Here is an 18,857-nt window from a genome sequence, read left to right as displayed (position 1 = left end):
TTTTTTTTTTACATTTTTACAATTTTTATAAAAACAACAACAAAATAACAAAAAAATTACATAAAAGTAACAAAAAAATAATATCAAAACTACAATAAAAAATAATATACAAATAACTAAAAATCAACAATAAATTAACAAAAGTACAACATAAAAATACATTAAAAAATTGTATTTTTTGTCAATAAAATTATAAAAAGGCTAATTAGCAATTTTCTCCCCGAAGTTTGACATGTATTAAATCATGCCCCTGGAACTTTTTTGGCCGTTAAAAATTTTTCTTGAACTATTAAGATTGTTAAATTTAAGGACTTTTGTCTAATTTTAATAAAAAATCTTAACATGGATGAAAGTTCAGGGGGCATGATTTAGTACATATTAAAGTTTGAAGGGCATAATTTGCTAGATATCAAAGTTTGGGAAGCATGTTATAGTACATAAACAATTGAAACAATAAAATTGAATGAAATTAGACAAAAGTCCTTAAATCTAACAATCTCAATAGTTCAAGGGAATTTTTAACGGCCAAAAAAGTTCAGGGAGTATAAGTTGGTGTATGTCAAAATTCGAGGGAAAAAAATTGCTAATTAACCTTATAAAAATCGTAAAATTATTTAAAATTTCATATAACAATATTTTTATAATTTTTTTTGTTATTTTCGTATAATTCTAAAATAATCCTCAAATTAAAAATTAAAATAATTACATAATACATAATACAGTATTCTTGCAATTTTGACAAAAATATCTCCTTCCAAGCGAAGAGTGCCCCGAACGCTTTAAGACTTATTATTACAAAAAAAATATATTATAAAAAATACACTCAAATCAATTTTAACAAAAATTTCTCATTCAAAGCGAAGCTAACCCAAATAGAGTGCCGGGTACGCTTTAAGGCTTATTACAAAAACGTCGACGTATAGAGAAATCGGCTTCTGTCCTTTTCACTTCATTTCATTTTAAACGGCTTTCACAGTTCCCTCCCTCCTCTCACTCTCACTCTCCGTTGACAATGGCGAACAAGCTCAAAGTAGAAGAACTACGTACTGAACTGGCCAAACGTGGTCTCAGCACCACCGGAATTAAGCCCACCCTGGTTTCACTCTTTCTTTCTTTCTTTCGTACTCCATATATATATATGCATGTATTTCTCGGATTCTAAGTTTATGTCGTGCCATTGTAGGTTCGAAAACTTGAAGCGGCCATTCGCCAAGAGAGCAAGCTGCCATTACAAGACGGAAATGGTGATTCAATTGGAAATAAGAGGGAGAGGGACTCGGAAGAGGAAGGAAACTCAAATGAACCTGAGAAAATTACGGCCATTGAGGAGTTTAGGGGAATGAGTGTTAAGCAATTACGTGAACAAGCCGCTCTTCGTGGCATTTCCTCAACTGGGTCGAAGAAAGAGTTGCTTACCAGGCTTTGTGATGATTCAGAGAAGGGCTCCAGTGGCGTTCCACAAGGTAGGGTAGCTTGTTTTTTTTTAGTCACGGGAAATTCTTATGTCATATGATTGGTTTCTGAGAAAATTTAGCATAAAGAGGAATTTGTGCCAATTTTATAGTCTGCTCACTCACTCTATTTTAAGCCATCATTTTGTTTAGTCAGTTTGACATTTTATGTGATATGATTGGTTGCACCTATGTAGGTGTAGGGAGTGATATGATTATCATGTATACCAATCATATCACATTTTAAATCGAGGAATTTATGATTATCATGTTGCACCTATGTAGGTGTAGGGAATGTGTTTTAAGTCATCATACACAATAATCTTCACTTGAAGTCTTTCAATGAAAATGAGACTGTCATGTTTAGATTGATCACAACACCTCCATTATGAATACAACTGCAAAACAAATTAGCATTTCAAATTGGTAAATCTGGTTTATGCCCAGAATTTTATATCAGATAAGTCTTAATTTATAGGACAACACCTGACTTGTCATGGGATTGCCTTTCATTTTTACCCTTCATGAGGAAATAACATGAAGTCCAATTAGCTAATTCCTAGTTTAGTTATATTCCTTTTCACTTATTTGCCATATTAGAACTGAAAATTTATTTTTTGTTTGCTGGTTGCAGCTGAGAAAGAAGGGGACAACAGCAAGAAGGAGAAGATTATGACTGCTACCAAGAAGGGTGCTGCTGTATTGGATCAATGGCTACCTGATAATATTAAAACACAGTATCATGTGTTGCAAGTAGTAAGTCTAGACATTGGCTTTCTTTTCTTTCTTCTTTTATCTTTACAAATTTTATTCTTTTAGCTTCTATGTTTTAGTTTTGGACTGACCTATGTTTCCGTACAGGGAGATGACATTTATGATGCCATGTTGAACCAGACAAATGTTGGAGATAATAATAACAAGTTCTATGTGATCCAGGCTCTTGGTTAGCACTTTGTCTCTAATATCAAATTTCACTTACTTTATTTAAGATGTTTCCAATTCAGTCTTGCAGAGTTGAGTTTCAAGTTTCTATAGTAGGGTTGCTGATATAATGCTTTAGTGTTTTGACTTCTTGGACTTTAGTACTTACATTTACCTCTTTTATTGAGTATTGACATGCATTCATGTCCTATGCTGATTTATCAGTTATATTCTAAGTTTTGGTGCCTTTCTCCATTTCATTTTCACCTCAATCTTACTTGAATTTCTTTTAAACTGCTGCAGAATCTGATGATGGTGGTAGATTCATGGTTTATTTTAGATGGGGAAGAGTAGGTGTAAAAGGTCAAGAGAAGTTACAAGGCCCTTACACATCACAAGAAAGTGCCATTCAGGAATTTGAACAAAAGTTTCACGCGAAGACCAAGAATCATTGGTCAGATCGGAAAGATTTCTTTTCTTACCCAAAGAGCTATACTTGGTTAGAAATGGATTACAGTGAAAATGAAAAGGAATCAAGTGTAAGTTTCTTGACACATAGTTCTTTGATATTGATTTTTTTTTTTTTTGAGTCTTAATACACTCATTTTGTTAAGTAACTGGAAACCATCTTCTCTCTTAATTATAATAAAGAAATCTCTACTAAAAACTTTAAAGACAGTTATTTTTGTGGAAGGACAGCATTTGTGAATGTACTTATCAGAAGAACTACTCTTCAGCTTTGTTCTCATTAATTTTAGGACATTTAAAACTTGGTTAATTTTGTTTGAATGAAGAGCTTGTTCCCAAATCACGCTGGGAAGTGAGTTTGTGTGGCGGGGAGGAGATGTTATCTTCTCTATTGTTTCTTGATCCCTGTTAATTCTTTATCAGGTGAAAGAACAGTCTGTCTCTGCTATCCAAGCACACCCCCGGAATACCAAACTTGAGGCACGTGTTGCCAAATTTATATCTCTGATTTGCAATGTCAGCATGATGAGACAGCAAATGATGGAAATAGGTTTGTGATTCAGCTAATAATTTTCTGCAATTATGTTACGGTCATGACTTGTGATAATTAAACTATGGGCAATGGTCAACTGGATGTTTTTCTTTTTATCCCCAGTTTCTTTGATTCACTAGAACTTGATTGGATCTTGTCTCTCCTAATTTTTTTCTTTCTTTTTTGTACATGTATTCTTTACATATTTTTGGTATTTTATTATAGGATACAATGCTGATAAATTGCCTCTTGGTAAACTAAGCAAATCAACAATTTTGAAGGTATGCATTCCCTGTGTTTTAATCCTCTCTTTATCATATTTGAGTTATAGTTTTCGGAGTATTGCATTTTATTCTTTCCATTCATGAAATTATTATTTCGAAAGGATTTTGTTTGGTGGTCAAAAAATGCTCAAAATTAAAGTGATGAGTGTCTTAGGGTATATAAATATAATAGAAGCTACTCACTGTAAGTTAAATACCAGATAGTCTTATAGTAGGACTTGTAAGATGATAAAAATTAAAATGTTTGCCAGTATTTTCAGCTATAAAAGTTTTCCATCAAGTTGCAAATAAGGAACTTGAATTTCCCTAGTGTCTCGTTATTTAATATCTTACCCTCAACTATCTGCTCAGAGATAAAATTCTGGCCAACTGTGGTTGCAGCCTTGCAGGCTAATTGAGGTTCCTAAGGATTATAATCATTAATTTCTTGCAAAATATGGTCATGTGACATATAGTGTCTATCATGGTTCCCCTTTCTCTTTCTACTATCTCTCGTAATGTTTTTGTCTTCATTATCATTTTTCTTTCGAATTTGCAGTAATTCTTTGTATTTTTTTTTAAGAAATGAAAATTGCATTGGACAAAATAGAAGCAACCAAAAGGTTTAAGAAAGATTATAAAGGTAACATCTTTAAAGAGGATGTCAATGGATCATCTAGAATTACAACCAAAGGTCCCACTCTCAAAGGACATTGTTAAAAGAAAATACACTAAAAGCCCTTGTCTTAAAGGACTGAACTGCTACCAGATTTTTGTTTCTTCCATATCTGAGCCTCTTTTGAATCTGTACCCTGAAAGATCTTAGTGTTCCTCTATTGTTTACAGCGAGCCATGTGAGATGAAATACCTGAAAAACACTATTTGCTTGTTACTGATCAAATACTCATTAATTTTAATGTTAACGAGTCTTTTCTTTTGACGTGTAGGGCTATGAAGTTCTGAAAAGAATTGCTGAAGTGATTGGACAGTCAAATAGGAGACTGCTGGAGCAGTTAAGCGGGTAAGTTTTTTGTTTGTTCTCTTAATAATTTGGAATGGTGTTTTCTTAGATTGTCTGCCTGGCTATGATTTTCTTATTCTAACTTGCCAGCCATTACATGTCATGTTGCTGACATTTTTCCTGTTATTCGAGAAACTTTATAATTTTTTTTACTTCATATAAGTCTTAATTTATATATTTAACATCTGGTTTCTGCAGAGAATTTTACACCATCATTCCTCATGATTTTGGATTTAAAAAAATGCGTTAGTTCTCTCTCTCTCTCTCTCTCTCTCTCTCTCTCTCTCTCTCTCTCTCTCTCTCTCTCTCTCTCTCTCTCTCTCTCTCTCTCTGTATATATATGTACATATGTTTGTGACACTGCATGCTGTTTTCTCTTTTTTAGTAAGCTCATATAGACTAATTCTGATGACAGGTGATTTTGTAATTGACACCCCTCAGAAGTTGAAAAACAAGATAGAAATGGTAAATTATTTCCTTTTATTTTTATTGGTTTCATTGGTTTTCTTTTTCCTTAGAGGAGCTGCCTCATTCAACTTTATATATGCGACATTATTACACTTATTTTGGCTACTTTTATTTTTTAAGAGGTGTTCCTAACTTTATCCAATTGAAGGTTGAAGCACTAAGTGAAATTGAGGTGGCAACAAAATTGTTGAAGGATGACATCGGTTGTCAGGTAAATCTTCTATGGTCTTTATTCACAAATTATAGCTTGTTCTGTTCCAACAATTTTTTTGAACCACTCAGAAGTTCCACTAATTATTTATGGTCCTGTCGTTCTTATAGGAAGATCCACTGTACTCTCAGTACCAAAGCCTTCGTTGTGAACTGACTCCGCTTGATTGTGATTGTGATGAATTCAATATGGTATTTAATATTTTAAATCGTCCTATATTCATAAAAAGTCTAGAAAATTAGAGAAAAATTTATATTGCTTGCTCTATTTCTGAATGTTTAGTTCCCTAATCTTGTTTCCAATGGCTTCAGATTGCAAAGTATATGCAGAACACTCATGCAAAAACACATTCAAATTATACGGTAGATATTGTCCACTTGTTCAGGGTATCAAGAGATGACGAAGTTGACCGTTTCAGTAAGGTAATTTGTTTATCTTGCACAATTTAAGTGATATAAAATTACCTGTATTGTCCTTACTATTTTTAAATTTAAGCTGATTTAAGTGTTCTCTCTTTTTCCCTCTTGCACACAGTTTGCAAGTACCAAAAATAGAATGTTATTATGGCATGGTTCCAGGCTCACAAATTGGACTGGAATTTTATCCCAAGGTGATCCTTTATTTTATTTACTGTTACTCTTATACTCTTAAATATACTCTGTTTTGTTGTCTCTTGTGTTTGTATAACTATGCATGGTGTATTTTCATTACCTGCTGAAAAGTTTCTAATTAAAACATGAATTTTGACATTCTAGGTTTGCGCATTGCTCCACCTGAAGCACCTGTAACTGGTTACATGTTCGGAAAGGGGGTTTACTTTGCTGACATGTTCTCAAAAAGTGCGAATTATTGCTACGCTTCCCACAGTACATCATCTGGTGTGCTGCTTTTGTGTGAGGTTGCCTTTCTACGTATATCATAAGATTAGACTACAATATATCATAAGATCTATCATATTTAAGTTTATTAAGTGGGAGCAAACAAATTTTACATCACATTATATATTACATAATTTTCCTATGTTTTTAGTTCCTGTTTGACCATCATATTTGTCCATCTTTTCCATTTTCTCATGGTTGTGGACTGTGAAATTTTCAAGGTTGCACTTGGTGACATGGCCGAGCTTAGAACTGCTAAATATGATGCTGATAAGCTGCCAGAGGGAAAGCTAAGGTTTGTTTATCAATTTTTTTTTCTTGGATTGCTTACATATTCTGTCTCATGCTTATTTTACAGTTATTACCGATTATATTACGAGAACATCTCTTCTTGGTACTTTGACGGATTATATATTCTTCTTGATATGGCAGCACAAAAGGCGTTGGGCGAACTGCTCCAGATCTCTCAAAAGCTCTGTGTCTAGACAATGGTGTTTTAGTTCCTGAAGGAAAGCCAAAAGACAATCCACACCATGAGGTACTAAGCACCATTATTTTTTCACCATTCTTCACATGATACTGTAGTTGGAATTGGTCAATTGCAGATCAATTCGTAGATCTTTCAAGAGCTTTCTTCTCTTGGATTGAACTGATCTGATTTATATTCTTATTGCAGGGTGCTTTATTATATAACGAGTACATAGTTTACAATGTGGAGCAGATTAGAATGCGGTATGTTGTTCATGTGAACTTTAATTTTAAGAAATGAAACTTTGTCCATCAGTTAGTGGACCTCTGCATTTTATGTACTGTTATCTTGTAAATGGCATGGTAGTTCTAATGCTTAGCTTTTTGTCTTCATTTTGGGTCAAAATGAGTATATGGGACTTTTTAATGCAAGTTAAATTTTCCTAATCAGGTTATATTTTATTTATGTTATTTCATTGTACTATTGATGGCAAGTTTACTGAGTAGTAATGAGAATCAAAATAAATGAGGAAAAACTGAAATTGATATTTGTAATATTTTGTTTACTCAAATTGTTTGGAAACATTATAATGATTTTATCTTGTTTCATCAAAGGAATTTTGGTTAAAAATAAAAGGGATTGTTGACACTCTACATAACTATGAAAGTTGTAATTATGGATATTTTCAACAATACTTTCTAAATAAATTTATTAGTTTTTTTTTTTTTTTTTGAAGAAATAACAACTTCATTGAATTTAGTATTTGAAATACAGAATGTCCAGCATAGTTGCTGGAGTGTTAAACACACAAATGCTACGTTCAAAAAAAGATCGAGACATCCTAACAACATGTGCTAGGTGGTTTGCTGAACGTTTAACAAAATGAATTTCAACAAAAGGCAGAGATAACAATAAAAATTGATAGTCTTAAACTAAGTTCCCAAATAAAGAAGAAAGAGAAATGTGACTACGAATAGCTTGAATAGAGACTAAACTGTTGGATTCTAGTTCAACATTTTGTCATCCATGTCTTTTGACCTAGCTTAATGCTTCTGTAATACCCATAATCTCGGCAACTAACAACTTCGGGAGAAAAAGTCTCGGTACAACAATCGGCTTTGGCATCGATAAGTATTCCTGAGTCGTTTCTTGCAACCATACCGTATCCAAACTTGTTGTCACTAGCAAACGTAGTAGCATCAATATTTATCTTAATTGTATTTGCACCAAGTGTAGTCCATAGCTCAGCCTATTATCACTATTGCAAAAATGAATGGATGATAGAAATCTATTATCTTGAGCTTTAATCTAATGATCAAGAGTTATACGTGCTGATGTTAAGACGTTTGCTGTAGTGAGAACTTTGTTCTTCCAAACAATAGAGTTTCTTGATTTTTACAAGGCCTAACACACCATAAATTCTTTAGTTATAATAAGGAGATAGACTTTAAAAAAATAAACTTTAACCATACAAAAAATGACTCTATAATAGAGAATGGATATGGAGTTATGTAAATGTAAGGAGTTTTTTACATTTTTGCTAAACTCTTTTAATAATATTTTAATAAAAAATATTATTATTTTTTATTATTTTATAAAATTAATTTATATTTGATAAATTCAAAAATATTATTAAAACAATTAAATATTAACTAATAAAGGTGCAAAAATAATAAGAATAGTTTTTTATTTTAACTTTTTAGCTAAAAAAATAAAAAGTACCATTGGAGATATTAGGTACACCTTAATTGAAATAGGAAAAGAATTTAAAATTGAGTTGCAACATATAAAAAGTGGCTCTCTAAAATATTTTCTAAACTTTATAATATTATTTTTATAAAAAAATACTATTATTTTTTTTTATTGTTTTATCAAATCAATTTATATTTAATAAATTCAAATTATAAAAAATTATTAAACTAAAATCAATCTTAACTAAAGTAGCATGATCGGAGGAATTTACTCGTCTCATTGTATAATTCAAAGATAAAGGTTACCGAAAATAAATATAAAAATGTATTTATAAGTCACAAATAAAAATATGTGTTGCCTAAATTTCTATATTTTAAAGAAAATGTTATGAAATTTGACGAATGTTTATTGGAAGCTTCAATTGACACAACTTGTTTTTTCCTCACACATATTTTTGTTATGTTTTTTCTTACTTTATCATTTTCTATTTAATTAATTTTAGGTTTTATTTTTCTAAAATTATTTTCAGTAAGCTTTATTTACAACTTAATTTTAAAATACATAATAAAAGCTCAATAACAACAATAACAAAAAATATAAGTAATAATGCTATTAATAATAACAACGAAGTATTGTTCATTGTGATTAGGTAATTCAATTAACTTCTTCCACACATTAACATCTTAAATTCTCTATATTAACTAATATTTGTTTTTTCTTCATCTGTTATATTTGTTATTATAAATAAGATATTACAGCTGTTAATTCTATATATAATCTCCTATATAATCTAAGTTTCATAGCATAATTATTATCATCATCAACATCAACATCAAATTAAGAATATAATATTATTGAAGATGAATACCATTCTTTCCAAGTTTCTTGTCTTTGCATTGCTTGCAACTTTGGGTATGACTATGATGATTTGCAGTGCTGAAGCAAGGAGAATTTTGACTTTTAATTCTCCTGTGCTTGATCCAAATACTCAAGCACCACCAACTCCAAGTTCAAACTATTGTAAGGGTTATTCTAACATTATTCCATGGTGTTGGAACAAAAGAGCATAAGTGAATCAATTATGAAAATATGTTGTTGTTGTTGATGATCATCATGATTAGTACTACTCACATTATTATATATTTATAGATGTGATTAAAAGAAAATTCACTATTTGTAATTTGTATTTTTTTAAACCATCAATAAACTACTAAATATTTCTTCTTATACGGGAAGAAAAGGTACATTTTGAATATGATTATTGCATTGCAATTAAGAGTTCGATAAATTTTCCAACGAAAAAAGAAAAAAAAAAGTTGGATATAAATTTAAGAAAAATTTGTAGTACACTATCATAAAGAAATGCTTTCGGTACATATTTTATTTGTTTCGATATTAAGGAGTATTTTTATTATATTTTGTTTTTTTTTTCATAGTTGTGAACGTTGTAGTTATTTAAGTTTACCTGTAAAATTTTAGAAAATTATAAATAATCACTACTACAAAAACCCCCTTTAGAGGCGGTTTATAAGCCCTTTCAGCGTCGGTTTTCGCGAAATTCGCTACCGACGCTGATCAGGGCGACGCTAAAGGGTTTATATGAACCGACGCCATATGTACCCCTTCATAATAACCGACGCCATAGGACCCCTATGGCGACGCCATAGGGGTACATTTATAAAATAACCGACTCCATAGGGGTTTCCTAATTTTTTTTTTTCAGCTTTAATTAATATATTTTTTTACATTTATTAAAAGTATTATTAATTAAATTAAATTAAAGCATAAATAAAATTAAATTAAAAGTTAAATAAATAAAAATTTACATTGCTCTAAGTGTTTGTATATTAGGTATTTTTTTATTAATATTTTATATTTTATAATATGTGTTTGTATTCTAGTATTTTAGTATCATTTTTATAATTTTTAAAATTATGTTTTATATAATAATTAGTATATTGAATAATAAAATAATGTGTAATATTTTAATTTTTATGTAATTTAATATTTTTATACATTTAAATTTTATAATATGGGTTTTTATTTTTCTAGTATATTATTATCATTTTTATAATTTTTTAAGTTATGTTTTATATAATAATTAGTATATTGAATAATAAAATAATGTGTAATATTTTAATTTTTATGTAATTTAATATTTTTATACATTTAAATTTTATAATATGGGTTTGTATTTTTCTAGTATATTATTATTATTTTTATAATTTTTTAAGTTATGTTTTGTATAATAATTAGTTTATTGAATAATAAAATTATGTGTAATATTTTAATTTTTATGTAATTTAATATTTTTATACATTTAAATTTTATAATATGGGTTTGTATTTTTCTAGTATATTAGTATTATTTTTATTTTTTTTAACTTATGTTTTGTATAATAATTAGTTTATTGAATAATAAAATAATGTGTAATATTTTAATTTTTATGTAATTTAATATTTTTATACATTTAAATTTTATAATATGGGTTTGTATTTTTCTAGTATATTATTATTATTTTCATACTTTTTTAAGTTATGTTTTGTATAATAATTAGTTTATTGAATAATAAAATAATGTGTAATATTTTATTTTTTTATGTAATTTAATATTTTTATACATTTAAATTTTTAATATGGGTTTGTATTTTTCTAGTATATTATTATTATTTTTATAATTTTTGAAGTTATGTTTTGTATAATAATTAGTATATTATCCCAATATTTTTGTATTTTTTTTTTTAGCTTACTATATCTATCATTAACACTCAACAAAATCTATCCTATGTATTAATATTATTCGAAAATTACTCTAAGTATTTAAGGATTATCTAAATATATATAAAAAATATTCTTATAAAAGTAAGTTAAAGAAAACATACCTTATATCAAAAATTATGTACTTGACTTCCGATAAAGTCACTTCTGATAAAATCCTGACAACCAAGTTTAAGAGAAACTAAAATCAAATATTATCCTAATTCTACCAAAATTTCGGCAGCATAACGACTATAATTGAACGTTTCCAAAAAAATTTAAACCTATTAATAACATTTTCCAAACACCATTAATAAATAAAATTTGAGAACCTTTCAAATATGAACTTTGACATTGATAATCATGCTACTAACACGAACATGTTTTGAGTCAAATATAAAGACCTACTAAGTATAATAAATGCATAGACACATCAATTAGATTATACAAGACAAGTGCCTAAAGTAACAAACAAAACAAATGTCACCTAATTTCACGAACATGTTTTGAGTCAAATATTAAGACCTACTAACACGAACATATTTTGAGTCAAATATGAATGTGTTATGTCACCTAATTTCTTACAATTAGCGAGTAGTAACCTAGTTATTTATGTTATGTACTTTTCCTTTAACATTTATTTTTTTTATAATAAAATTTGATCCAAATTCTACCGAAATTTTGGCAGCATAACGGCTGTAATTGGACGTTCCCAAAAATTTTAAAAGTGCCTAAAGTAACAAACAAAACAAATATAACAATACAGAAACAAAGAAACTAACATAAACAATACAAAATTTATCCACCCATCCGACCGCGCAGTACATGTATTCGCAGAACCTACTTCACTACGGATGAATATTTAAGATATTCAAACTCAACTAAGCATGCATTGATAATTAATTATATTAACAAAAGGTTAGCGGATGGATATACCTATTGCAAATCCGATCAACACCGAAATATGTCGACCATCAAATATTAGCACACAACCTATAACATAATGCAATATACAACCAATTTAAAATTTTAATTATTAAATTACTTACTAGTTATTAAACAAAGTAGAAGTTACTAGCTAGTTACTAATTTTCATAGTTAATTTTTTTAAAAATAACATATAAATATATATACATATAATCAATTATATATTCACACTACCATTATTTTAAAAACTTTATCTTTAAACTAATTAAATTCCTACTACCTCTCATTCTCATTCACAACAAATATATATACAATACAAATACACAAAATACACAAATAGTATATACACACAAGATATATATAAACACATATTCAATAATAAAACACAAAAAATATATACATATATATTATATATCAAGTTAATAAATATTTACCTTATAAACGCAATCCGGCGATAAAATGCTACAAAAATCCGACCACCTCTAGAAGACACACAATATAATATTAATAAAATAAAAAAAAATCTAAAAAAATTTACAAAAACGAAATAATACCAATGTACATAAATAAAATGAATAGAAATCATATTTATACCTTAATAGACGTTGAGACTCAACGTTTTCTCCGCTAAAATCGGTAGCCGGAGTTATACCCACCACCTTTCTTTATAATAGGTTCGGTTTGGTATATAGAGGGGAAAAAAACTAAACTTTTTTACAGTATAGGTTTAGGTATAGAAAATAGAAGATTTTAAGACAAAAATGGGGTAAAATGGTTAAGAAATGAGGGAGAAAGAGGTTGTTTTAGTGGTGGTTGGCGAGGGTTTTTTCGTGAGTTTGGGGCTGCTGTGGGTGGCTGTTCTTCGTGTTCAGCAAGGTGTGAAATGAGGAAGTGAGGAAGACGAAGCAGAAAGGGTCTGATATATAACCCTATGACGTCGGTTATTAGGTATTAACCGACGCCATAGGTGCCACGTGTCGAATAAAGGTGGCACATATGGCGTCGGTTAATACCTAATAACCGACGCCATAGGGTTATATAAAAAACCCTGATTTTCCCCAACCCCCAACCGACGGCATAGATATCTATACACTCTATACCTACGGTTTTTACCAAAAAACCGCCTCTAAATGTCAATGCAGATATTTTCACCCCCTTTAGCTTCCCTTTTTATAAATTGGGTTGAAAAAAGGGAAGCTAAAGGTTTACATTGTAGTAGTGAATTTACAGTATCAAAAATACGTTATAAATAATTGTTTACCACTCGTATAAAAAGAAATAATCACGCGTGTAATAAAATATTTAAACATCATTTTGAGCATTGTAATCTATTTATAATTTTTTTTTGAAAATTTATAAGTATAAATCAATAGTATAACGTACACGATCATAAAAAAAAAGTTAACTAAAAAACTCTTATGAATGCTGAAATATATAAGAAGTGTATTGAAACGTCCCTTGAATGTATTTTATAGGCTTAAACTTAATATTAATTTATATTTGATCCATTTTTAAACTTTTTGGATCATGTATTTTACAAAAGATATCGATTGATCTATCTGTTTTGTTAGATGATAAATTGGTCGATGTATTTTTTCAAACTAGTACAAAATAGTACCCTATGTTGATTTTTGTCAAAATAAACTTAATAACAACTCGATCTAGAGGTATTATGACAAGATTTTGTATATCTTTTGCATTTATTCGTGCTAGAAATTATCTTCAAGTTGCTTATATTTGAACTAGACAAAGAGCAACGCTCACTGCTCTTAGACTGAATCAAAGCTTTGCCGATCCTTCCAAAATTCAATAATCCTTCATGGCATGAGTACATCGAGAAAGAAGACAGTTTATCTCACATTCATTACTTCAAAGTGCAGACCGACCTGGAAGGAGTAAGAGATGACATCTGGTACAAAATTTTCACTACCACACTGACAGGCTTAGCTCAGTGATGGTATCTCAAGCTTCCCCTAGATCTATTGATTCATAGAAAGAACTAATAACTGCTTTTGGCAACAAATTCGCTCCTTCTCGACAACTCCAAATCGAACCCAATGATTTGGTAGATGTGAAACAACAAGAAGATGAATCCCTCAAGAACTACATTCAACGCTTCTTAGAGGCAACCGCTAAGAAAAAAATACTTAGCGAGAATGCAAGGGTTATGAAACATGCAGCCGAGCTCAAGGAGATCAGTCCTTTGTTGTTTGACCTTCGTCTCAAGTCAGTCTACACTATGAATGACTTCTTTGATGGAGCAGGTGGCTTTATCAAGCTTGAAGAAGCTGTCACTCAAGCCAAGGACTCAAAAAATAAAAAGAAAAATCGCAAGACTCCCCAACCCTTGACACTAGACTGCAGGGTGATGGGGGAAAATGAGGTTCGAACGAAGGCAAAAGAGCTAATAACGGAGGGAAACAAGTAAACTCCCATGGCAAAAAGAAAGCCAAAACTGGGAACAAGCCCATGCAAGAGTATGAACCTCGTTTCACCATCTGCCCCAAGTGAAGAGATCCATATGGCCACCCAATCAACGGTGTCGTACCGCAAAACTCCTCCCTTCAAAGAGTTAACATGAATAACTTATCGCTATCACAACAATTACGGTCATGATATAAATGAGTGTAATCAGTTAAGAGACGAGATAGAGTTTCTGATCAGACAGAAGTATGCTGCTCTTCAGCGGTATATACGATCTGAAGCTCCAGCTCGGGGTAATGCACCTCTCCAGCCTACGCCTATAGCATGCAGGCTCGAGGTTATGATTGGAGACCCACACCTAGCTGGGAACTCGAGAAAGACCTTAGAAAGATATGCTGGTTTTTATGGTCCATATTAGGGGTGTACATCTGTCAGTTTGGTCAGTTTACATTACATTTTATTTAACCCAATGTAAAGACCGGGTTACAAAAATCTAAGTGTAACACGCCCAATTAAGAAAAAAAAAGTTTCAACCCACCCATTGAATTAGTCAGTTTAGTCGGGTTAACCCGTCCAAACCGTACTAATGTTTATTTTTTTTCACATTTAATAGTTATATTTTAATTATTGTGATAATGAGATAAATATAAAGATTGAATTTAAAGTTCAAATCATCTGCTATAAAAAAATATAGTAATTTGAACTTTCTATTTTTTATAAATATCTATATAAATTATATAATATATAGATTATATATAATGAAAATACATATAACTCTCTTAATCGGATTGGTCGGGTTAGTTCGGATTGATTGGGCGGGTTAATATTATTTTCAACCCGCCCAATATAAAGATTGGGCGGGTTATATTTTTGTCGAGTTTTTTAGTTTTCATTTTTCATCTGGTTATCTCGGTTTGGTTTGGGCGGTTTTCAAAAATTTATGTACAGTCCTAGTCCATATCAAAGTTAGAAAAATAGAAACAGATTTGATTAAAAATAATTTAATCTAATATGAATCATAAGCCCAAGGATCTCAAAATAATATATTAAATGTAGACTAATAAAAAGAGAGACACTGCCTTTTGTAGCCTATCAGGGGATTCTTGCTATCATTTCATATTATTCTCGAACATCCAATCCAATAACTTTTCTAAAGAGTTCACACCACAATCTTCCAAGCCAGCCTGAACACTCAAGAATAGAGTAGGCTTTTAGATTCTATAGGATGCGTATAATTATGCAATCATAGTATATTTTCAACTCGTTAAATATTATGATGGGAGAGAGAGAGAGAGAGAGAGAGAGAGAGAGAGAGAGAGAGAGGCGTGCGTGTGAGGAGAGAGAGAGGAAAAATCAATCCTATTTTCTCTCAAACTTGACACTTATTTTTTTTTTCTGCTTATTAGAGTTCTTTTAGTTTATACTGATATATATCATATATATATATATAATGTTATAAACAAACATTTATTTAATCCTTCTAAAATAAAAGATAATATCTAATTTGATTCAAATTTAAATATAAATATTATATAATTGAATAACAGAAATCATAAGTCTTTTTATTTTATTATTATCTTTTTAATTATAAATTATTTTATAATATATTTAATTCAATAATTAAAATATAATTAATTAATTTAATTTAAATTATTTTAATAATAAAATAATCAAACAAAATAAACATGAGTCTTTATATGTCACCCTACACGTGTGAGCCATATTTTAAGGTCAAAAATTGATGTTTTAATTATATCATAAATAAGATTTATTATTTATTTTGCCAATAAATAATAATTGATTAATTCTCATTAATTTTTTATTTTTCGAGAATTAAAATAAATATTATTTTCAATAAAATAATATATTTCTCTCTTAATATGATATTTAACTAATTTTTTTTTTTTTCTTTTTGACAAAGTGATTAAAATCACTCATGAATTTACGACGCCCACGTCCGCTACCGGCGTTGGAACCTCCTCGAACCAGGATAGCTCATCGTCTAACCGCAGAGCATGCTTTGCCAAGCCATGGGCCGCTAAATTCTCAGAGCGGGCCACATGGGACAAAACTGCCCCCGGAAATTTAGACAATAAAGCTATAACATCTTCAAACAACGCTCCTAACTTGTTGAAATACACCTCCCCATCGGTGATAGCCGTCACCAAAGCTAATGAATATGAATAAACTGAAAACAAATCAAAAAACCAAAAATTTTTATTAGAAAATAATCAATCCGATAAAAAACTCAAAACTCAAAAATAGAAAAACTAGATCCCCATATAAAATACTATAACTAGCCAAAGGGAGACCCTTTGGCTAGTAGCAACTTAACTCTTGTATTTTACTTCATCATTATCTTAGGATTACTATCCCTTACTAAGATCCTAAAACCTAAAGATTTTGATATGTAATCTAGTAATAACAAAATCCTGCAATGCTCCCATCCATAGAATATCAAAAATTTACTTTGAAAATTATCGCAATAATAAAGTAAGCAACGAATAATGTACTTCAATAACCTTTATTATCAATGATTAGTGTAATTCAATACAATGAAACAAAATAACCTTGATTATTAAGCATTAATGACCCATTAATTCCATAATCTTTCCCTAAATAAACAAAATCAACCATATTAATTCATTATTAATGTCCCCATTTTTAAAATATTACAAATTCCTTTATTGTACTTATCCCGAAAAAGTAAATTTTATACATATTTATTTATGGTAAAACTTTATTATAATCAAATCAATCTATATTTAATTGAAATTACTTAAAATAATCCAATTTAATTATTATGACACAATTATTCCTATTTTAATTTCCAATAGAAAAGTTGTAAAACTTCCAAAAATTGTATCCTTTTAAGTTACCATAAAAACATAGATTACAAACCAAATTTCATAAAATTTGACTTCTCAAATATATCTGAATACAATAAATTCGCATTTGGCAATTAGTATTCCCACCTTCTTTTAATACAATATCTTCGTATTTATTATTCTTTAAATTACTTGATTAATTTTAAATAATAATATTAGAATCTGAAAACTAAATTCCACCACTTTCCCTTTTTGCTAATAATTCCTAAAAATATGAACCAACCATAGCTAAAAGCTATTATCGTTTAAACTTAATCCTCCTTAAACCTTATTTCACTTGGAAATATTTTTAAAATATCATTTTAAAATTTTCTTTACATCATACCTTAACTTAAATAACACTTATAAAAAATTTGTCTAGTGCATAACTTGTTTATTTTGCAATTTTATTGTGTGAACATTTTATTATATTTTCAATACAAGAAGCCGTGAAAATTTTAAACAAACTACCCTAAATAATTGGGGGCCAGCCATATAATAGGTGCTATAGCCTTGTAAGGCACCAAAGACATAAAAATGGCGCAAATATAGAACAAACCAATAACAAAAAGATTACAATATATCCCATTATAACAAATTAACTTTACAGAAATAAGAAATTTTCGGACAACAAATTCTTTGAAAAAATTTCATAGTTTTCTCCGTACTCTTTCCTCTTACAACTATCAAAACAAGATTATACAAGAAAAATAATAAAAATAAAAACAGAATATACAAAATTTAAAATGCAAAAGAAAAAATTGATGGTAGATCTTATAAGAAAACAACACCATATAAAACTTTAAAGATTTTCTTCATATATTTTGACATTGATTAGAACAGAACAAACCTACACGATTTCATTGATGAAAAAAATGACAAAAAGACTAAAGAGAACTTAACTCTAATCTTATTAAAGAGAGAACAAGATAAAAGAATGTCAGAATGAACCTTACCTCCGGTGCTGAGAAGAAGATATTTGTCACCAATTTTTATCTAATGGTAACGTGTAAAAATTCTTCTAGACTGATTAGAAAATGTTTTGATTTCTGATGATTATAGAGACTTTTAGATCATGTGATAACGCATATAGAGAGAAGACCAAGAATTTTGCAGCTTTGGATTTATAAGCTACAACATTTGAAAATCTTACCAGCTTTGCTGTTTGGACCTTGGAGGATTACCCAAATTGCTTAAACAGAAGCAAATACTAAATCCTTGCTAATGATTTCAAACAATGATTCAAAACTTGGAGGACATTCATGAGAGGGAGGGCGTAGCGATCGTGGTTGAGGGGAGAAACAGAGAAGAGGGAAATGGACATAATCATATTTGTTTGTTCCTCAATTTTTTATTTATATAATTAATATAATTTTATATAATAAAACTAATGCATTTAATTAATGCTATATCAATTAATATAATTGACGAAAACTAAGTAGTTAATACTATATCAATTAATGCATTTATATTCTTTAATGACGAAAATTTACACTATTTAATATGTCT

General features: G+C 29.5%; 1 protein-coding gene across 1 annotated transcript; it reads left to right on the top strand.

The window, feature by feature from the left end:
• Positions 1 to 861: 861 nt before the first annotated feature.
• On the top strand, positions 862 to 7,128 carry LOC115703953 (poly [ADP-ribose] polymerase 2). Its single transcript, XM_030631183.2, has 18 exons — positions 862 to 1,096; positions 1,184 to 1,463; positions 2,086 to 2,207; positions 2,313 to 2,394; positions 2,676 to 2,911; positions 3,264 to 3,390; positions 3,598 to 3,653; positions 4,583 to 4,656; positions 4,855 to 4,901; positions 5,072 to 5,121; positions 5,273 to 5,335; positions 5,446 to 5,526; positions 5,647 to 5,757; positions 5,870 to 5,945; positions 6,091 to 6,233; positions 6,435 to 6,508; positions 6,646 to 6,751; positions 6,890 to 7,128. The coding sequence occupies exons 1-18, from the start codon at positions 1,013 to 1,015 to the stop codon at positions 6,980 to 6,982; spliced, it is 1,905 nt and encodes a 634-aa protein (XP_030487043.2). The 5' UTR covers positions 862 to 1,012; the 3' UTR covers positions 6,983 to 7,128.
• The last annotated feature ends 11,729 nt before the right edge of the window (positions 7,129 to 18,857 follow it).

Source organism: Cannabis sativa, chromosome X (assembly GCF_029168945.1).
Source record: "Cannabis sativa cultivar Pink pepper isolate KNU-18-1 chromosome X, ASM2916894v1, whole genome shotgun sequence".
Classification (NCBI taxonomy): Eukaryota; Viridiplantae; Streptophyta; class Magnoliopsida; order Rosales; family Cannabaceae; genus Cannabis; species Cannabis sativa.
The sequence above is the reverse complement of the archived record's forward strand: the minus strand, read 5'-3'. Positions and strand labels throughout refer to the sequence as shown.